This window comes from Apostichopus japonicus, chromosome 4 (genome assembly GCF_037975245.1).
Source record: "Apostichopus japonicus isolate 1M-3 chromosome 4, ASM3797524v1, whole genome shotgun sequence".
Lineage (NCBI taxonomy): Eukaryota > Metazoa > Echinodermata > Holothuroidea > Aspidochirotida > Stichopodidae > Apostichopus > Apostichopus japonicus.
Genome location: NC_092564.1, coordinates 2,407,001 through 2,429,990, shown reverse-complemented (window position 1 = coordinate 2,429,990; position 22,990 = coordinate 2,407,001). Strand labels below are relative to the sequence as shown.

Here is a 22,990-nt window from a genome sequence, read left to right as displayed (position 1 = left end):
GGGGGGGCTGGGGGACACCACCCCCAGTGAAAAATATGGTGGGCGGAAGTATCATTCCGCCCCCCCCAGCTTCGCAAGTCAGAAAACCCTTTTTCATTTCCAAATGAGAAAAAAATCTCATTTGGAGCACCAAATTGCATTTAAGGCCAGGTGAAAATGCAAAATTATTTACAAAATGGAGTGGGTGTTGAAGTGTGCTATATTGCACCAAATTGCATCTGAGGCCACCTGAAAATGCAAAAAAATTCCCAAAGGGGAGGGGGCACCCCCTCCCCCTAGACCCCTCCCCCAGGCCGGCCATCAGTTTTCAGCCCCCCCCCAACTCAAAAGTACCTTCCTACGCCACTGCTGTTTTTGCTTCTTGATGGGGAAATGTTATGATCGACCCCTGATCTTGAGTGCTATGGTAAATTCCCCAGGGGACACGTAGATGTGGTGCACTGTAGTGCTCCAGGAAGGGTCTTATCTCATCCCAGTGGCGGAGCTAGGGGTATTGGTCAGAGGGGGCAAGAATGGTCTGTAGGGGCGCTTTCGACACTATCTAAGCGTAGCGCCACCACAGGTTGGCGCAGAGCTAGCGTAGGCCTACAGACATTTTTTGAGTCAAGATACTCCTTAGATCCTTTCCGGGCCTTGCTAATTTGCAGTTAAACGAAGAATAAATAGGTGTCATCGCCATTTGTGACAACTCTGAAGTTTATATGGGTGTTGAAAGTCCATGCGCTTCATCACAAGACCGCCGATAGAGCATTTTGTCAGAAAATTACACCAACATAATAACAAATGACAATAAGTAGATGAGAGCGCAATAATAAAGTCACTAATCGCGAATAGGTAAAAAGTGGTAAAAAGCTGAATAGGGCGCCAGCAATCCATTTGAGTCTGTCAGGGGGAGCATTTGCCACCCTTGCCTGTATGGACGCTCCGCCATTGTCTCATTACTTCCATAGGGAGGATGAGATATTATAGTTCCTTTGCCAGTGGCAATATACAGCTATGTCAATTGCCATGGTAATGGTTAATTTCCTGAGTAGCTACTATTGGGGGGGCCGGGGGCCCCATAGTGGGGTACCTCAGGGTGACCGGCTATCCATGACTGAGGGAGGCGTCAAAATGTGTCCGTGTGTGTGTGTCCAAATTTGTGATAACAACTAAAAACATTGACTTGACAATTTGCCATGGAACGTATAGGAATATGAGAATGTCCATGCTACCAACATATTTAGTTGCCATGGTAACTGTCAAAGTTCCCATGAACTAAGGTCAAATGTTTATTTTTAGTGTAGTTCGATGAGATATGCAACTCCCTGGATTGCCCCCTTGTTTGAATTGTGCACACTGGTGTGGGTGTGACCAGTTACCAATGACCAGTGGTTAAGTTTAATAGAGTCATGTGAGGGAACTTTGGCCTCAAACTAGACTAAACCTTCAAGTTCATCTCCTAACATTACCGAAGAAACAGTGAGATGGGAAAAGTGTGTCTGATGGTATAGGGGGGACGGGTTGCTTGTGTGGGGTTGCTGGCATGGGAAAGTGGCCAGTATTTCATCGATCACTTTTACATAGGAATAAAGACAAATGTGAAATGATAATCATCACAACTCACAATACAAGTTATTGTTTATTTGAATCTGAGAAATCTGTTTGCACCCAGCAAACCAGTTTAACTTATCTCTTTTAGTGAACTGTAGGAACTTACAAACAGTAGGTAGACAAGTTGCTAACAAGTTGATCAATGCAAAAGGAAAAATATTAAGGGATCACCACCAATATAAGGCCTGGATAGTTCAATTAGTAGTTTAAAGAATTTTTAAGCCTGAGGTCTCTGGTTTGAGTCCCATCTAGCCAAAATTTCCATTGATCTACAAATATTTCCAGCCTTCTTTCTTGTAAAACTTGAACGCAATAAAATTCCTGTGCTCAAGTAAATTAGTTTGCGTCAGTGAGTTGTCTCACAGTTAGAAATTTGTCATATATTTGGCTAAATCTGGAGGAAAAGTTGGTTTCCATGAAAATGATTCTGAAGATCCTATGATCAATTCCAATGATGTCACTCTGAACGATAATTAGGTCCGGTAATGAGGTCCGGTAATGAGGTCCGGTAATTAGGTCCGGTAATTAGGTTGACATAGATGGGGAATTGAAGAGGTGCACTAAGTTACTCCTTACGGACAAACCAAATATGGTTCAAATTACAAACATAACAGTAAATCACTAAAGAGGAGGTATACCGTCATGAAAATCATTTGCTCAAATGTGTGCAAATCAGCTTCTAGCAGTTGGTTGGCTGTTTATATGCATTTTATCAAACCTAAATATGGACATAAATGGGTTAGAATTACTTACATTTCTGAAATTTTTGGTAATATGATTTACAACCTCTACAGGTCGATATTTTGGTTCGTAATCTCTTTAAGCCACCAAATTCATGTCATACAGGTGAATTTGACATTGCTCTCCCATCCAACATGAAAATGCTTCATTTAACATAACACAACTGATTCAACCCATTCTGTTGTACCAAGGAGAATAGCTCAAGAACTACTCCTTAATCCCTCCCCTCCCCCCTCCCTCTATCCAACACTATCTTCAAGCTTAGATGAAGTCAATTGTCACATCTTTATTCTCGTTATCTCTCTCTTACTTCATTAACTGACTCATCTTGTCTCAGGGTTGCTGTCTTCCCTCTGACATGAGTGTATGACCATCTCAGTGCATTACTGACTTCATAAGTGACTTCATCACGAGGGCGCAGTTTCAGCGTGAACATCTTTTTGTTCGGCTAAATATTCCTCGGTTTGGGCCTCTTCCGCCTCCTCCTCTTCTTGTATAGGTAAAACAACAGTTCTTACGATGGGTTCTCTGTGGGTAGCCCATGGGGGCACGATCTTTCCATGGAGACGCCATGCGCCATACCTGCTTGGAAGGTGTTTCTCCAGAACGATGTATTCTAGCACATCTTTGGGAGTATCTTCACTTCCGACTTCCAATCTACCAAAACGGTCATAGATTGCCAGTGTCTAAAATCAAGATACAAATTAACAATGAACCAGTCTTCAAAAATTTGGTTCTACTTTATTTTCACTTTGAAAACGTTAGACACAAGAGAGTAACCAAGGTGCAGTCAAAGCGTTACAAAATGGAAACAGAAATAATGAATTAAAGATTTAATTTCAGATGAAAAAATCTAAAATTTAATTCAGTAGAGAGAAGAAAGGTAGCAAAGGAATTCAGTAGTGGAGGGTCAAAAATAATCACAGAGACCCCTAATCAGGTGGAGGGTATTATTTTGTGCTGCTCTTCAGCATAGAACAAAATCTCAATGGATCTTAATATTTTGTCCAGTGTAATCACAAGCCCATTTCCTTTCATTTTGTTTTCCATTTTAGCTAATTTCTGACTGAGTTTTACTTTAATTTACTTATTTATATTCTCGTTTACAGTACCTGTCTGCTCAGCATTCTGACTGTGACTTGTGCATAAACATTTCCCTTTGTCATCATATCTGTACATCTAACATGGACTACTCTAGGCTTCTCAAGAGACTCTATGAAATTCCATCGAATTGTTCTGTATCTGAAACCTGAGACCATCTCCTACCAGTTGGAAGAGAAGAAATGTTAAAAAACATATTAATATGACTAATGTATCTCATGAATAATCCAAAGACTGTCACAAATAATTGAATGAATCTCTTTAAACCAGCTTTGTATGTGATGTCCAGCTTTAAAGGCATTGAAGACTCGCCCCAAACCGTGTGCCGCGTCCTGAAAAAGTTAACTTTCCATTGCTTGCGCAAGTGAAGTTATCTTCTTGTCTCTACAAAATGCAGCAACTTGATACCTTGTTATCTTTTATCTGGACCTGAGATCAGGGAGTTCCATAACAACTCACTGCTGAGATGTCCATAGCTGTTATGTACACTGTGCTGTGGGTATTGACCGTAGCTATATGAATTGAATGTACACTAGTGTCTAATTACCGATGGTAGCAAGCTGTGTGTGTATTTTCTGGGATCGATGGTGGTGTCTAACACTTCTGTTACACCTTATTCGAAACTTGGTCAGATTACCGGCATGAGATGTTTCTTTCTGCGCGAGTCTTCACACCTTTAAGAAATATTGCGTACTATTTGTTCATAATGTCCCATAACTACAGTATGTACATTTGAGTACATTCAAAAAAGGTTTACATAGGGGAAAGAAACTTTTCCTTTAGTTATGTTTGGATGTCATTTCAATGCAAAGATGAAGAAAGTGTCCAAGTGATAAACATTTCAGAATTCAATCAGAAATCAGAATCATATTTTTCTAATTTAAAAGTTCCTCTGGTTTAAACATTGAGGAGGCTGCCTTTGTTTAGATCAATTTACAATCTCATCTTGGGTAATTTCAGTAACTTTGGTGATTAACTGGTGATTCATTGCATTCGAGAAGAAACCAACAAAGCAGGAACAGATATTCTGTGTCTCATAATTAGTACACTAGGTCTGGTCCTGAGTATGCACTGCAGCACTAATCCCTGACAACAATGTCAAGACATGAGGTTTGGGATTATCAAGGTCATTGGTTTCAATCACATTCTAAAATTAAATCCTTAAAAAAAGTGAAATTGTTACATATATATGTCCATGCATGTTTGCCAAATGCTTTCAATGTGAACTGTTTCGGGCAGTATTTGGTGAACATCCGAGCACCACATTAAGGTTTTGAAGAAAGGTTTGAAACAAAGTATACACCCTAGCTTTACGTTGAAACTAAAATTGAAATTGCTTGTTAAAGAGGTACTCACAGGGTAACATTTTTCCGTCACCAGTGAATGCAAGGTGTTCTTGTCAAAGCTGCAAAGAAAACGAAATCATATAAAGAAAACATTAAATCACTTTCCACTAGAATAAGAGGTGGAGAATATTGGTTCAGCTTGGTTCTTCAAAGAATCCAACAGAAGCTCATTTGACACTGAATCCATGTGGACAAACACAGGCTTATATCAAGTAAATACTCTTTGTGATGGGTGATCAGAGAGTTACAAGCCAGGTGTGTAATTGTCGCATCCCTATTTGTGATATTTTGCACCTCGCTTCGTCATGCAGTGATGATGAATGGGGTTGACCTATCCCCCTCACTGTTTGAGAAAGTGATCAATTGCTCAGGTATGTTTGCCCTCCTCTGTTGGGTGGGGACATTAAATGGGGGTCCAGCTCATCACTAAACAGATACTTGAGATAAGCCTGTGTTCATCGACATACGTAGAGGGTCTCAATGACAAAACAAGTTGCTTCAAAAACCGTTGAAACAGCAGAACTTGAACAGAGCCTCATCATTTTTGTTGAGGTTTTGAACCAGGTACCTAATGGTTGTGGGACGGACGCTTTAAACTCACCAGTGGCTACACCAAACTTTAACTTTAACATTGAATTCCACCAGACTCACTCATGATACTAGTGCATTGCAATAATGCTCTACAATTCTACGATCCTTCTTACACTCCTGTTATCTCAACAGTGAATGAAAATAACAACATCAGTTGCATAAATAATCCTTATGTTCAAATTCTGCCTCTACAGCAGATACAAACAGCCAGATGATATTCATTAAATGTTCCAACACTTTTCTAACACTTCAGAGATCATTTTGTTGATATTTTATCCCTCAAACTCCTGTCCCTTCATCCGTCCCTTGGACATTTACACCTATTATTGTGTACATTCTTTACAAGTCCTTGTTCCAACCAGTATGCAAAAATGCATGGGGGTTTCAATAACGTAACATGAGCAGAGTTTTCATGAATCTGACATAATGTATAGTGAGGGTGTACATGTTTACAAGGGTTGCACGATTTGACCTCTGATGACCCCAAATGACCTCCACCAAAAGTAATAGGCTTCTTTAATTCAATGTGGTACTTCTACACACTAAATAAGCAGTCGACCCAAGCTTCCAGTATTGAGATATCATGATTACAAGGTTTTAACAATTTGACCCCTGGTGACCTCAAATGACCTTTGTCCTCCACCCAAAAACAATAGGCTTCTTTTACACAATGTGGTACTCCTACACACCAAATATGAGGTCTGCCCATGATTCCCTTCTTGAGTTTTCACATTTTGACCCTTGGTAACCCCAAATGACCTTTGACCTCCGCCAAAAACAATAGGCATCTTGTACTCAATGTGGTACTTCTACACATTAAATATGATATTGGTCTCACCTTACCTTCTTGAGATATCGTGTTTATAAGCTGGGCGGTCACAAACGCACTCACACACACACACGCCATCATGAATGCATAGGTTACGATTATCATCGAAACCAAAGACCATCCAAACCAATGAACCCAATCCTCCCTTTAAATGTGAAATGAGATAAGAAGGCAAAATGGTAAAGAAAAAAAGATTACTTTTGTAGATTATTGTGAGCATCTATAAATATTTGTTGGGCTTTCCAAGCAAACTCTGATGTTTGAAATTCTGGCTGAAATTGACGTATTTTTCGGACAGCCATTTGGGTGACACCGATGTTTTTCACTCTGTCTATTCTTTGCTTTGCACCCTGTTAAATGAAAAATCCATAGCAACAATTGTAAGGCATTTTGCTCAGAATCGAAATTCATTGCGCATTCATTGTCTTATGCATTTGATTAAAAAATTATTATGAAATTTCTTTTATATTAAAGGAATGATTTTTGAGACTACAAATTTGATAAGTTGCAGAAATATTCAAACAAAATGCTGACACAATCTTTTTCCCCAATCTTTTTCCCACTAAATGACAGAGTCTCCAAACTGAGAGAAACTTTAAGAGGGAATATATTAAGAATTTGGGTCCTGAAATAACATCATTATTACGCATTAAATTTGTCACCGGTAAATGTTGTAATTCATTCTTGGGTGCCCTACTGTTTCCATACAGTAAGAGCCTACGTAAACAACATTTCTTGGGAAAGTTATTAGAATTATGTAAACAAGTGACTACCATTGACAAGTTGGTGATGCCATCTCTAATATTTGTGTCAGAGGAGCATTAAAGCCATGTAACATGTTTTAAAGATGAATATCCTTAACACCAAAATCAACATAGAGAGCTGACCTGTATCTTTCCTTTTTATCATTTTATTACACCATTTTGACATTTATATTCTGACTTTAGACATTCTTTGAGTGGTCTTGTGGTAGATTGAAAAGAATTCTAAAATTTAAGTTCATGATGCTTCGTGCACGTTACCCCATTGATAATACAACTTCTATAAAGCATGCATAGTAAATTAAGCCTATTGTTTTTTGTCAACTTTTTCTGGATCATTCATTTTCAATACTCAGCACCCATGTTTTTTCTATTGTTGTATCATTTTTGTCTCTTCTAATTGATATTGTTTCAAGATATTTTATTCATCATTTAAAATGATGCTGTAAGCAAAGAAGAATAAACAGTAATCGACAATGCATCTTTTTATAATTTCATCACCAACGGATGCACACTCGATGAAAGGACACAAACACGATTATCATCATCTTTAGTTTATATGGCAGAGGTCTTTGTGAAGAACTACTCTCTGAAACAGGCAAAGAAAATCTTGCTCTGTGTGATTAGGTCATGGAATGTGCTACAATCTTTTAGCTCTCCATTATGTTACATTGAAGTACATGTGGCTGGATGATGTCATATTTAGACTTGATCAAGTCTTCAGCCTTGTGTGTGAAAGGACATTAAAGCTATAGATATATCCAAAAAGGAATATACATTTTCCTTAGCTATTGAAGGAAGTTGTTCGTTACAGTTATCTCTATCAGATGGATCAACAACGGTGTTTGAATTTGTGTCTCCTGGCTGTGGAAGAGGAGGGGGTGGGGTTGTTTGTGACAGTAATCTCTATTAGATGGATCAACAACACTGTTTGAATTTGTGTCTCCTGGCTGTGGAAGGGGAGGGGGTGGGGTTGTTCGTGACAGTTACCTCTATCAGATGGATCAACAACGGTGTTTGAATTTGAGTCTCCTGGCTGTGGAAGAGGAGGGGGTGGGGTTGTTCGTGACAGTTACTTCTATCAGATGGATCAACCGCGGTGTTTGAATTTGAGTCTCCTGGCTGTGGAAGAGGAGGGGGTGGGGTTGTTCGTGACAGTTACCTCTATCAGATGGATCAACAACGGTGTTTGAATTTGTGTCTCCTGGCTGTGGAAGAGGAGGGGGTGGGGTTGTTCGTGACAGTTACCTCTATCAGATGGATCAACAACGGTGTTTGAATTTGTGTCTCCTGGCTGTGGAAGAGGGGGTGGGGATGTTCGTGACAGTTATCTCTATCAGATGGATCAACAATGGTGTTTGAATTTGTGTCTCCTGGCTGTGGAAGAGGAGGGGGTGGGGTTGTTCGTGACAGTTACCTCTATCAGATGGATCAACAAGGATGCTTGAGTTTGTGTCTCCTTTAAGCCTTCGAATATCAATGTTAAAGTCTTCATAATTCATATTTACCTCTTTGGACAAAGTAGAAGCTTTACCATCACCCTCAGGAGGTATATACGGCTCAAAGAAATCACCTGCAAAAGACAAATAGAGCTTGCCAATAGGTAAAGTACTTCGACTGGTAGCAGAAAGTGCAATTCATCACATATTTAATCACACATTTCTCTAACACATCTTTAAGTAAGTCCAATTATTGTATTCAAGGGTTGAAAACCAAACTAACTGCAACATGATAAATTCAATTTATGGTGATTTTCACTCATATATTAACTTGAGTGCATACATTTTAAGCGTATAATAATTCAGCTTGTTAATTTGCTGTCTCATATATTTGTTTCCATTTGGAGTTGTTCTCCTTATCGCAGTGAGGAGTGTACTGTAAGTCATTACTATACACAGTGGAACTACACAAGCCATATCGACAACAGAGACATTGATTGTGTGCATTCTCGACCATCTTTCTCATCTCATGAACCCCAAAATGAATGGAATTTTATTTGCAGTAATAGCTTTCTTTTCTTAAGTGTAAGGAAATATTGCTGGTGAGAATGCAAATTAAATGCAGAAAATGTCTCCTCCTACCCAGTGGCGAAGCTAGGGGTATTGGTCAGGGGGGTCGAGAACTATCGACACTATCTAAGCGGAGCGCCACCACAGGTTGGCGCGGAGCGTACAGAAATTTTTTGAGTAAAGATACTGTACTCCCTAGATCACCGGAAATTATCCTTTCCAGGCCTTGCTAATTTGCAGATAAACGAAGAATAAATAGGTGTCATAGCCAACAAAATGTGACAAATGTCAATAGGTAGATGTGAGCGCAATAAAACAGTCAATAATCGCGAAGAAGTAAAAAGTGGTAAAAAGCTGAAAAGGGTGCCAGCAGTCCATTTGAGTCCGTTAGTCCCCCCCCCCCCCCCTTCTGACTGTATGGACGCTCCTCCACTGCTCCTCCCCCTCTCTCTTCATCCCAATTCCTGTCCATCCTCAACACTCAAGTCCATTCCCTTCTTAATCCCCCCCCCCCCTCCCTCTCCATTCTCCCCTTCCAGCTTCTTACTATTTCACCTACATTGTTACATCCTTCTGCAAAGTTTCCCTCCCTCCCTCCCTCCCTCCCTCCCTCCCTCCCTCCCTCCCTCCCTCCCTCCCTCCCTCCCTCCCTCCCTCCCTCCCTCCCTCCCTCCCTCCCTCCCTCCCTCCCTCCCTCCCTCCCTCCCTCCCTCCCTCCCTCCCTCCCTCCCTCCCTCCCTCCCTCCCTCCCTCCCTCCCTCCCTCCCTCCCTCCCTCCCTCCCTCCCTCCCTCCCTCCCTCCCTCCCTCCCTCCCTCCCTCCCTCCCTCCCTCCCTCCCTCCCTCCCTCCCTCCCTCCCTCCCTCCCTCCCTCCCTCCCTCCCTCCCTCCCTCCCTCCCTCCCTCCCTCCCTCCCTCCCTCCCTCCCTCCCTCCCTCCCTCCCTCCCTCTCTCTCTCTCTCTCTCTCTCTCTCTCTCTCTTTGAATTTCAAACACTGTTTAGGCCATGAGAAAAAAAAAATGACAAAATGTTATTCTCATTTTCACACTCTTAATATCCAAACAGTGTTACCAATGAGACAAGAATCCAGATTGATAAACAATTGATAAACAATAGTTCTACCTGTACAAGTGATTGTTATTGCTCTCTCTGCATACTGTCTCCCCGGTTTCATCCCTGCCTTTCTTAACAGGCCAAACACCATCTTACGAGGATCCTTCTTCCACTCTTCCTTCTCAGCAAGACGTTTCTGATCCTTCTTCAACAGCCTGGCTTTCTTTCTGGCTTTGTGAATTTTCTGGGTTGTCCGAGGCCTGCTGACCTCATACAGGGAAGTCGAGGACGGCAATAACATTCTCTGTGCTGTTACTAACTTGTTTGTGCAAGATAAGCAGTGCAACTGTTGACAAATTCAAGATAGTTAAAAATTAAAACACACTAGCGGCAGACAGTAACACAGTACTTAACGAACCTACTGCAGCTCAAAGGTATAGATAGCACAGGCTTTGCTGTAGTTCTGATAAAAATTATGGTTAACACATTGTATGTCCTCATTTACCACATTTACCTAACACTGCATTTAATAACTTTATATAGTCAATGGGCCGATTATGACACACTTTTGGAAAATTTCAATATTATACCATAAATAGCAATGAGAAGTAAATCAAACTTGAAGTGTGCTACCTGGTGTCCCATTGTGTTTTACACTAAAGTAAGTGAAGCTAACCGATGATGTAAATTTGCAAAGCTATGTCAAAAATCATAATTATCAAAGAAATTTTTTTGTGTTGTAGCTTACTTAGGCCTACATCTGCTAGACTATTATTTGTTTGTGTCCAATTTAAACTTGGATGAATTAAACATTCTGTTCATATTCTTTCCAGAACTTTCTTATTGTATTTATTCTCATTGATATATTCTCTTTAAAACAAGAGCTTTCATTTTGAACCCCTTGAAGATCATCCAAGACTCATTCTGTTCTTTCTCTAGCAGCTTGCTTTGCTGTATAATACGTCAAAGTTTGGTGAAATGTTTCGGCTAAGAAACAGTCACAGAGATTGCCCAGAGTTTCTTCCAAATTTGATCATGATACAGAAAATGGAGACATGCATGTTGGTTTCATACTGAAAGGCGAGAATATAGACATTTCTTTCAACAATGATTAAGCTCATTTCAATGTCTTGTGTGCTTCCTAATTGGACCACCGTGCTACAGTACACTATGCTCTATGTTCTATCAAACCCACATGGCATTCAAACCATGGCCAATCGAAACCATGGAATTCTGGCAACTTATAATGAAACATGATAGAAATTTTGAATGTGTTCCACAATCAACCTTTTGCCAGCAAACTTTTTGATAAAAGTCTTGTATTGTACTTCACATAGCAGAATTGAATGCACAGTTGACTATTTGAATGCTTACAAAAGCAAAATATGTAAAGCACATTAGTACACAGAAGACCAAATTAGTTTTTAGTCCCAGTATGACGTTAAAAGAAAATGGGAGAACCTAAAGTGCTATGCAAACTTTAAACACCAAGTTCTCCAGGCTGCGCAATTTCATTTTGACTAAAGATAGACAAGAAACTGAGCAGAATTCATCTGGGCTCTGTAAATTTTTCTTTGTACACCATGCTATTAAGGTACTGCAAGATTTTAAGTATTGGAGAAAAGGTACCACAACATACTGTAGATCGACAGTACACTGCACATATACATAAACATATACACTGCACCCTTGCCCCACACACCCCCCCTCCCCCCCCCAGAATGACTGATGCACGGCTAGCATTTACAGATGGCACCAGCAGCTAATTGCCCAAGCTACCACTTGTTCTACAATGCGCTGCACCTTTAAACCCACAAATGGTGGTCTTAATTATGCGAAGTACCACTGTTTTGGTTGAAATCTCAGCCAATATGGCTAAAAATATACTTGCACCAAAGTGATAAGGAAGAAATATTTCATGCTATTTTGCAACAATCAAATTCACCCACAAATCTTTCACATTTGGATACCATACATAACATCATTGGCTAGTCGGTATCTACAGTACACTAATATTATCTTAAATTTGGTCTAAGTTGGTCAAGCTTGACTAGAGGGTAAGATAAAAGTTTGCTATTGAAATAAGATGTCAAACTGGATTGTTGGGCAAGGGCAGAATTTATTTTCAAACATCAATACATCAATGGAGACATCAAGGAACTTTGAACTTGAACATTTTTCATGTAACAGATTCAGAATAAAACATGCAACCCCACTGCAACTTAGCCACCACCTCAGAAGGGAGGCTCAAAGGACTGTTAATTATATGAAAACTCCCAAATTAAATGTTCGTCATTCTCACAATAAAGCTACAATAAGACTAACAGTAACAAGTGACATTCTTGGATCACTGTGACTGATCTACAGTGGCAGGGTATTCTATTGTTAATCTGCCATCAGAAAAAGTAAGGCTCTAGGCCTTAAATTGAAAGCTCTCTTCCACTTCCATGTTTCACTCCATACTGTAAATCCTATGACTAAATTCACCCTAAAGGCAAGGTTGTAGTTTTTTTGTTTTATTCACATGGTGTGTGTCTGCAGTATTTCATTATTGTGGATAACTTCAATAACTAGAAAAATCGCAGCGATTAATCAGACTCGTGGGGCATATTTCAAGGCCTAAATTTAGGGTAATATTAATAAGTTCAGTATGACTTTTGAAAGTTCGTCTATGACTATAGGCCTATGAGTATGACTATAGGCAAAGGTGTGGTTCAGCGGTAAGAGTGTCTGCCTCACAATCCTAAGGGTCAAGGAACAAAATTCCGCCAGGAGCTCGGTTCTCATGACCTATTCAAAAATCGCTGCAGTGCAGTGGTGATGTGCATCGTCTTCCATGGATTTGGTATTTCTGGTTTGTTAACTTGAGAAAAGGGGTTTGTTTCTGTTCATCACTGGTATTGAAATAAACTGCAGTGATGTCAAATAGGGTGCCTTTGCCTACTCAGTATTTGAGAAAGTGGTCAGATGCTGGGGAATACACTCTCGCCGATCGGATGCAGGGGACATTAAATGCCGGTCCCAGGAGCAGGAATGGGAGGGAATTCACACCCCTACCTCGTTATCCACTGCACATTTAACGAAAAGAGAAGGCTTGCAATAAGTCGGTGTTCATCCATGATCTAACACGGATAGGGTCTCAGATAAGCTACGGTAAGGCTTCCTGATCCTTGGGTCACTAAACTAAACTAGTAGTGCTACTACTAGTATGATGAGGCCTACCCTAACTAGTTTGATAGCCTAACGTTAGTTTGCCCAGGCAAATCGCATAGGCCTAGGGTTTCGCGACAACTGACAAACTAGCACAAAATCTACTTTTTATTCAGCAAGTGTATAACAAGTTTGAAATTCGAGATTGAATGCACGGTCAAAGTGTGTTTTAATCTTACATTCGAAAACAAGGTAAAATTTCGACTGATTGCGGCGATCGGCATGTTGAACAAGGAGGTAGCCATCTTTAAATAGAATGTAAAGATCAGTCGTTCCCATAACGTTCACGAGAGGTCATTTTCTGAAAAGTTAAAAATGCTCCTTCTAGCAAACAAGGCCTTCTGTAAAGTTTTCAGTTATGATGAAAAGTTGGCCACAGATCGTACTCAATGATCAGGCGCGTATCCAGGTGGGACGTTGGGGCGCGCGCGGGCCCGGGTAAGAAAAAGAGGAGAGTAAAAAGAGAGAGAAAAAGAGGGGAAAAACGAGGAGGAAGGAGAGGGAGGAAGGGAAAAGAAAATGAAAAGAGAGAAAAATGAGAAATTGAGGGAGTAGAAGAAAAACGCCGTTTCCATTTTTCCTCTCTCACTAATGTATATGTATATATACTATATATTGTCTATATATCATAACGCGCTTGTTTGTATATATATATATATATATATATATATATATATATATATATATATATATATAAATGAAAATCGTAATGAGTTGGAAAATCAAGAACAGTGAAAAAACTTTCAGCCTCCACCGGGATTCGAACCACGGGTCTCATATATATATATATATACATTAGCAAGAAAGGAAAATGGAAACTTCATACCGTATATGGTCTATCATAACGAGTGTGTGTGTGTACTGTATGGACGCCTAATCAATTGTACAATTGTGCTATGAAACCAACGGGGCTGGTCTCGAACATGACGCATTTCGGTATTAGACCAGGATCTGTATATGCGAACTGCTCTAGACATATATCCTTCGATGTAGCACTGCCATCCAGAGATAAAATGTTACACACTCCGACCTGAATGCTAATTGTTACCCTAAACCTAGTTCAATGAATCTAAAAATAAATTCCGCATGCGATTGGAAAATTGAGCACATCTCTTGAAAATATCATGCAGTGGATCCAAGGGCGTATCATGGGGGGGGGGGGGGACGCACCCATCACTTCTTGAGATTGTTCCCATATGCATGAAAACGCGCGCCCCACAACCCTACGCCCCACCTCTCTAATCGCTTCCCGATGAGTTACGAAACTTAATGAATGACCTTCGCCCGTAGTACCAAGACCTTGACAAAATCCGGCAACACACCACTTCAACAAGTGATCGGGTTGTATATTAGTAACGTCTAGAGGTCGCCCACTGACCTACTTGGAGTGTGACCACTCCCGATTTAGCAATTTCCAAGATCAGGCCCCGAAAAATCCCAAGGACACTGTACTGTATAGATATCTAGCAATAACTAGCGATATCTAGGTATGAAAATCCAAAGATCTTCCCTAAACTGAAGGCAGATAGAGAATCGAAGCCTTCAGTGTGTATAATGAACTTGAAACTGTGCGTCTTTCAAAATGAAAAGAATGTGGAGCATTGCGCAATAAACAGAAAAAAGTTATTTATTTCAGTCTTATTTCAATTACTCGAATTTGTAAAGCAAACAGCAGATATCACATCATATCAGTGAGCATGAAAATGGCGTTCCAGGAGGAACAACCTCCAAACTGTCTATGTGTGTATAGTGTTTCGGTTTCGGAAATATCTGGTATTTTTTCATATCCTCCAACGAAGTTTTGGTGGTATAGGCTATACCCGTTATAAGAGGTTTTGATATTGTAAACGAAGAAATTAACCGTTTGAATTTTCAAAAATTCCCTGACCAACATTCTTCATCATACTTCCCTCTACTCGTGCAAGGACGTAGCCAGGGGGGCATTTGCCCCCCTCCTTACAGTGTCGAAAAATATTAAAAACTGTTGTTCTTTTGCATGGTATTTTGTCAGTGCTCTTTTGATCTTGAATACTCGTCAGCTCCGTTAACTCGATTATAATCGTAGTAACATTCAGGCCTACTGATTTAGCTACTTAGTTTTGCAGATGCAATTAGCTAAATAATTAAGCCTATAGCCTGGCAAGCCTACAGTTTGCCACTGCGTTACATATAGCCTACCTAACCGCACTCGATGGAGTGTCACGAACCGTATGCACAACGACGACGACAACGTGCGTTCTCATCCTATGATTCGCCACGAGTTGTTGCACGAACAGCATGCTATGAAGCTAAGCTAGCAAACGTACGTGATACGCGCCTCCTATATATAATTATTACACCGCTAAATATGAAAGTTTATATTATTCATCAGTTAAGTTCTTTCAATATATTTAAAGTCCAGATATTGGACAATAAACAAGAACCATCCTACTGGAAAAATTTTAAATAGCACTATGTTTGTCTTTCTGATATAATATGTAAAAAATCGAACATGTTAAAGAATAATTCAAACCGGAAACTAAATCTGCTGATATGATATCATATATGATAATGATGAAACTGGGAAAACATTGCACCAGATCGCATCTAAGGACCTCAATTGTTCAAAGATTTCTCAAAGAGGAGGGGGACACCCCCTTAGACCCCTCCCCCATATCAATCGCAAAATGTGCCCCCCCCCCCCTTTCAAATTCCTGGCTATATATGTCGCTGTACTCGTGCAATTTTTACCGGTCTGTTATAGGTTGAATGAGGTTTTTCTATATTGGTTGTCCATAGATGAAAGTTTGTGCAACATTATGGGTATGTTCTGAAGTGAATTTATTCACGAGAAATTTGAATTTCCAAATTCTGAACAAATAATGGGCTTAAAACCTTGAAAAGTGCGCGGACGGGTATTGTGGGCCGCGACGTATAGAATCACCTACGAAAGCAATAATCCACAGAAGATGGGATGAGGTCGAACATGATGTGTGACTGGTGACAATCTTGAAAAATGTTATGGATGAAAAACAATACTATTGGAAAAAACTTGGTTCTCAGGCAAAAGTGTACATCTGGTTGGTCATTTTCAAGCCCAATATGTGCCATTTCCGGTGATCTGGGAGGTATCAAAACCAGAAATTTTCTGGAACGCTGCGCGCCAACTGATGGTGGCGCTCCGCTTGGATAGTAATTCGCGCCCCCTGGTTAGAAAATGCTACATACGCGCCTGGTGATCATGAACTTTGATGTTCAGCTTTTCGTTTCACAATGCGTTTTGCTGTGAGTAGCAAAATGTCTTCCATCTTACTTTTCCCCGTCATGTTGGGAAACAATTCCTCCAGTGGGAGACTTGGTCAAGTCACACATTTACTTACTGATTATATATCTAACTCATCAAAGGTATATCCAAGTGCAATTTGAGAAGAGATCCCGTAAGTTGAGTTGCGTTTGGGATTAGCCTAGGGCTAATTACATAAGATAAATTGAATAAGATTAATTATTATTGTTTGCACCACAACTGTTTATTATTCTGATAGAAAGGATTGTTAATGGAGCAGGACTGACACTTGTATAAACTTCTAAATTTTTCTTCAAAGTTGAAGAACAAAACCAAATTAAGCACCAGATAACATGGCATAACAACATGAATTAATTCAATAGAATGAAGAGTACAAATCCAATTTAGTTTTTATTTAGCAGTACGTATTGTTAAAATGTTATATGTAAAGCAATGTATAAAAAGTAAACGAAAACAAAACGAAAACGAAAACAAAACCCCCGTCATTTCCGAAAGTATTTACAGAATCCTGACCAAGTTTTACTCGTTAGTGTCGCAACAGCCACTGTGCTTATCAGGTTAGGGATGCCGCATTAATAAAACAACATGAGAGAGTCACGATTTCTTTGTTTGGTTATACCGATTCCTTTCAATCTCCTCAAGTTACCTACAGTGCAAATTCCAGCGAGATTCTCTTATAGAAATGCCGCTATACATAAACTGTACACCTCCACTGAACTTTATTTCCAAAACGGAATATATAAGCAAATGAAATTTTTAGAACAAAATTTTAGAACTCTCTGCCACCTATATATACGCCAATGTCCCGAAACGGGCAACATACCAAAGAATGAAGATGAGAACAGTATACAATAAACAAAAAAACACAATTACAACAAAAATTAGGTTAGGTTTAACTGGTGACGTCTCTGTCTCTTCTTGACGTTTTCCTCTCTCCTGCACTGATCCATCTTGACAGAAGTGCCAAAGGTCGTCCGACCCCAGCTTGATCTGTCATTGACCACTTCGCTCCATGTGTGAAGGACATCACCTTTTTTTCAATAAATACTTCAATGTGTCTTTATATCGGAAGCAGTGGTCGACCGACCCTACGCTTTCCGACACCAAGTTATCCATAAAGAAGTTCTTTGACAGGACGGTCGTCTGGCATGCGAGCGACGTGGCCTAACCACCGAAAAAGGTTGCGAGTAAGGACAGCTTCGATGTCCTCAGATGTGGCCAGATCCAACACTTCATAATTAGTAACAAAGTCATCCCACTTGATCTTCAAGATAGCATGTCAGATGCTGCTGTTGAATTGTTCTCAACTGTCTGATGTTGTGGTGGTACAGAGTCCGTGACTCACTGCCATACAGTAATATTGGTATGACACACTGATTGTATACCATTAGTTTAGTCTCTGTTGTCAGGTCTCTGCAGTTGAAGACTCTGTCACGTAGCCTTCCAACGGCACATGATGCAGCTTGAATCAGTGTTGGAATTTCCTGGTCCATCATGCAGTTACTTGAGACATAACTACCCAGGTACTTGAAATGATCAACTCTGGTCAGCTTCTGTTCAGAAACGTAGAAGTCAGCTTAGTTCGCCAGTACTCATGGTTTCAGTCTTATTGATGTTTATGCGGAAGCCCATTTTTTAGGAAAGTTTGTTGTAAGCAAACAGCAGGTGCTGAAGACCCGAAGCAGAGCTGCTGAAAATTGCTATGTCATCTGCATATTGTGCCTCTCTGATATAGGCTGTAGTGATTTTTGTGCTGGCTCTCAGACGTCTAAGGTCAAATAAATCTCCATCGTACCTGAAGCGAATCTTGATGTCGTATGATGGGTTGGTGTCACGGAATGCCAGATATAGCAAAACAGCAGCATATATTCCAAAAAGTGTGGGTGCCAGTTTGCATCCTTGCTTCACTCCGCTGTCATACTTTATAGGTCTTGATAACTCTCCATCAACTATTAGCCTCGCCTTCATGTCCGAATAAAGCTTCTTGATCATCCGAACGAATTTCAAGGGACAACCAAGTTTTCTTAAGATTGCAAACATGAGCTCCCGGTTAACACAGTCGAAGGCTTTTGTAAAATCGAAGGCTATGTACAGGTTCTGCTGTTGCAACCTGCTCTTCTCCATGATTTGTCGAAGAGTGAACATGGCATAACAACATGCATTAATTCAACAGAATGACGAGTACAAATCCAATTTAGTTTTGATTTATAATATGTCAGTTACAAATTGCAGCACGTATTGTTAAAATGTTATATGTAAAGCAATGTATAAACTGTAAAACAAAACAAAAACAAAACAAAAAACAACAAAAAAAACCCCTTCATTTCCGAAAGTATTTACAGAATCCTGACCAAGTTTTACTCGTTAGTGTCGCAACAGCCACTGTGCTTATCAGGTTAGGGATGCCGCATTAATAAAACAACATGAGAGAGTCACGATTTCTTTGTTTGGTTATACCGATTCCTTTCAATCTCCTCAAGTTACCTACAGTGCAAATTCCAGCGAGATTCTCTTATAGAAATGCCGATATACATAAACTTATACACCTCCACCGAACTTTATTTCCAAAACGGAATATATGAGCAAATGAAAATTTTAGAACAAAATCTTAGAACTAACTCTCTGCCACCTGATGATACTTTCAGTATTGTCAATCATCTGTAAACGGGAAAGAAAAAACGAGAAGAAACCATCAACATATGTGAAATATCATAACTTAAAATACTTTTGAATTGAGAATTATCCGTTTTGCAAGTGCAATGGAGTGGTCTGGGGATAGGGGTGTGTGTGTGGGGGGGGGGGGGAGGAGACCGTATGAGAGAATGTTCAATTGCCCTGCTGAAATAACATTTGCTATAACTTGATCTTATAGCCACAATTGTCAGTTCATATGAGGTGGTCTGGTAACTTTTTGTTTGGAACAGAAACATTTGAGATAAGCAGGAGTGATCATATGATCATTTTTGCATGACTCAACATCTCTTGCTTGGATTTTCTTAAGCTTTATCTCTCCTTTGCTTTTAGAGTGCATGAACAGATGCAACGTGATGGGGTATGAACACTACGTTTTGCTTTTCAAGTCATTTGATTGTAATTCCGAAAACAATCAAACTATGCAATAGTAACACAGTTGCTAGTACAATAAGTGGTGAGCCATATATATTTAATTGTTAAAACTTCTTATCTTAATGTTTTCTTTTCACAATGCGTGTTATTCGGTAGATGCTACTGCTATTTGCATGATCTTCTCTGGCCTATTTATTCTGGATATTAGCCTAATTTACTTGTCATCCAATAACGGTACTGTTAGAAAGCTATCAGATTTTACTGTATTACCAAGAGACACTTTCTTATCGTTGGGACGTGATTTAAATCAGTTGATATTGCTATTTATAACAGGGTCATCGCTTTTGTCCGAAAAGTTTGGTATGCTAAAGATTGCTCAAAGTTTTCAAAAGTATTTCCTGGTGGTTCGTACTCTCCAAATGTATTGCAGACGTGAGAGTATGGTCCTGTTAGATAATCAAACGTCTAAGAATATGCTCTGAGCGTGTTGGCAGTAAAACGAACGTGTGAAAATGAGTCATCATTATTTTATTCTCTATCATATCTGGGGCAATACTGATGACCTATAGGTAGTCCCACAAGATAAAGAGGACCTTCGTGTCTATCCCAACGTTGCGGTTCCAAATAGTTGTGCAATGTGAAAATTAACCATGGAGCAATGTGGCATGCATTCCAGAATAAGAATGAGAAAACTTATTTATATACCAGTATGCTTTGATAGATGGCCAAACCAATATTAGGCTGAACCCATTTATGCCACAGTAGGCAGGCATGTAGCCTTGCTATTGTACGCCATGCAGACTAACCCTTTTAGTAGACATCCTTTTAAAATTGTTTTCTCATATGGTTATGAGGATGAGTGATTGATTTACCTCTAACTTCATTCTAGGTAACCTGTCATCATATCCCTGGCGAAATATTCTCTTCTAAAGTTTGTTTTCATATCATAATTCAATGACAATGAACATTTGTTTTGTGTGAATGCTTTATACCTGGTCTTCCGTTCCAGGTAACCTGTCAAATTAAAGCACCCCTTGTGAGATATTTTACAAGTTTTATTCAGATGTATCATTAGATATACTTTAAAGTTATCCCGACATAACGTAAATCAAAGGCATAGCTGTTGTATTTACCTGTTCTTCTATTCTGGATAACACACACATCATCTCAAACTTATACCGACGTTTCCCAGACCATTCTGTTTGAACAATTTTCCTGGTCTGGTAGACTGCGCAACCTGTCAATTAGATATACTTCAAATATGACTAGATACTTTCTCAGGTTTTCTTTGCAGAGAGGATCATTTTCAACCCTTAACATCAAGTAACTTATCTTTCAATGACAACAGTGAATCCTAATTACTCATGTAAGTTATTAGTAGTGACAATATGTAAGAGCCCCCCCCCCCCCCAGATTTTGTGATACTTGTCAAGTCTTATAACGAGATTATTTAAAGTAAACCATGTACAAAGCATTTCAAGAATCGAATTCACATGACCTTTGACCTCAACAATATAGCTAAAGTACTCACGAATTTGCATGTACCCTTTAGTTGAACATCAAAACTTTATCGCATTCGTAAGTTTTTGTTTACCTTGAGCTTTGGGGATCTCAAATGACTTTTGCATCAATAGAGAGCATAGGTTTTCTTGCTCTTACATACTTTGTTCGAGCTTTGCTTGTGTAGTTACCATAGAAATTGATCAATTTATATGGTAGTTACCGAGTTCGTGATGTTCACAGACTTTACCCTTTTTTATATCCACAAATGACATTTGACCGTCACAAGAAACAATTGGGTTCTTTCACTCAATAAAAAGTAGATTCACATACAAGTAAGAAATTAATCAACATTTAGGTGTTGCACATGCGCAAACACATAGGCTACATACACATGCAAACGGCATTGCCACATATGTAGGTCAGATTGGTTGATTAGGGTTAACATGGACCATTTGGCTGGGTCTATTTATGAATAAGAGTAGGAACTTCCTGACAGAATTCAAATAACTCTTGATTTTTGTCAATGGTCTAGGCCACGTGTGATCGTGGTTGAGCAATGCTGGAGGAAAATAATGACATAACCGAGTTCCAGTAGAGAACGCAACTGCCAGGAACAACTGCAGGATAGGTTTACTATTCTTCATGCAAGTTTTGGTCCTTTGTTATGCAGATTTCAATCTTTATCAAATTTCTAAAGTACTAAAACATACAACATGTAATCTCCATTCAGTGATAAACATAGTGTTCCTAACAGATGAGCTCCGCAAATTCAATCGGTTTCCAAGTCGTAGGTAGTAGCAAGTTGTACTCAAGGTATGGTATTAGTGTATTCCAAATAACATATTTCATGAATACATACATTTTGTATAGGGTATATGTGTAGGGTATTTGAATTTTGCGGAGTGTCATCAATCTCTGGTCTCGTGCTAGACATTTTCATGATAAGCATTTCCACACGCCTCCAACACTTACAACCTGACTTATAACAGCACTATTTGCTGCTGTCATTCCATCAACGACATGTTCATTTACAAAATTCTATTTGATATAAGCCATAGTCACCAAACCCTGCATCTATGCACATACACCTATCAAAGTGATGGACTAACCAATTGTTGTCGGTGACTTTCGTCGTTTCTTCGACATTTTCTTGGCGCTTTTGGTTCTCTTTTAAGACAAATTTATCAAGACCAGTCCTCTCCCAGAGGACAATTTTCTGCATAACGTATGGATTAGAACTCGACTCTGTAAATGAGATTATTGAGAACAATTTAAGGCTCTACATCAAAGTCAAGTCATATTCTTTTCAACACAAGTTAATGTAAGCTGAAGACTTGGGCATGCCATGTTAGTTGCAATGCATTGTTAACAGAACCATGTACGCTACAGCAGGCCCCGGTGAGCCTTGTGGTATGAGAGGGCACAGCCGAATTTTTGTCCCAATTTTAAGAGAGTTAAGGTTTAATTAAGGTAAGACACCATATTTGCTCAGCTACCCTTTGTTAAGCACACGAACGTTTGGTTCAAAAACTTTGGATGACGTCCGTGTGCTGAGATGCATACTGGAGGGGTCTAAGTGCCCCTCACCCCTTGAAAAATCTTTGTTTTAGTAAGGGGGCTTGTATGCAAAGTGGTACTATTATTTCCATCATTTTAAGTACATTTGTGTAGGACAACTTTAAATATTCTCAGTCTTTACGACTGTATGGATATGTTTATAAAGTTTAAGCCACTTTGCCCTGTAAATACTAACAACATGAAACATTTACAAATACATGAAAGTACGTTCCGGTAGGTACACGCAAGGATCTTTTATCTTTATGTTATAATTGACCCAAATAAATGTAGTTGCAATGAAGACGCCAGTCAAGTTCGATGCTGCGGATTGAACTGGTACTATAAGT

At 39.6% G+C, this 22,990-nt stretch overlaps 2 protein-coding genes across 4 annotated transcripts in view; both read right to left on the bottom strand.

The window, feature by feature from the left end:
- Positions 1 to 1,616: 1,616 nt before the first annotated feature.
- LOC139966124 (large ribosomal subunit protein mL45-like) lies at positions 1,617 to 13,572 on the bottom strand. The gene is made up of 7 exons (XM_071968842.1): positions 13,414 to 13,572; positions 10,094 to 10,370; positions 8,471 to 8,535; positions 6,400 to 6,551; positions 4,792 to 4,840; positions 3,447 to 3,596; positions 1,617 to 3,020 (listed from the first exon to the last, which is right to left on the bottom strand). The coding sequence occupies exons 1-7, from the start codon at positions 13,477 to 13,479 to the stop codon at positions 2,742 to 2,744; spliced, it is 1,038 nt and encodes a 345-aa protein (XP_071824943.1). The 5' UTR covers positions 13,480 to 13,572; the 3' UTR covers positions 1,617 to 2,741.
- Positions 13,573 to 16,660: 3,088 nt separating this feature from the next.
- The window catches only part of LOC139966118 (transient receptor potential cation channel subfamily M member-like 2), a 69,228-nt gene continuing 62,898 nt past the window's right edge, over positions 16,661 to 22,990 (bottom strand). For all 3 annotated transcript variants that reach the window (XM_071968830.1, XM_071968832.1, XM_071968831.1), the window contains 3 exons: positions 22,196 to 22,331; positions 20,717 to 20,820; positions 16,661 to 19,175 (listed from right to left, as the gene is read on the bottom strand). In XM_071968830.1, the coding sequence (XP_071824931.1) occupies positions 20,757 to 20,820; positions 22,196 to 22,331 (200 nt within the window). In that variant the 3' untranslated portion in view covers positions 16,661 to 19,175; positions 20,717 to 20,756. The remainder of the gene's footprint in view (positions 19,176 to 20,716; positions 20,821 to 22,195; positions 22,332 to 22,990) is intronic.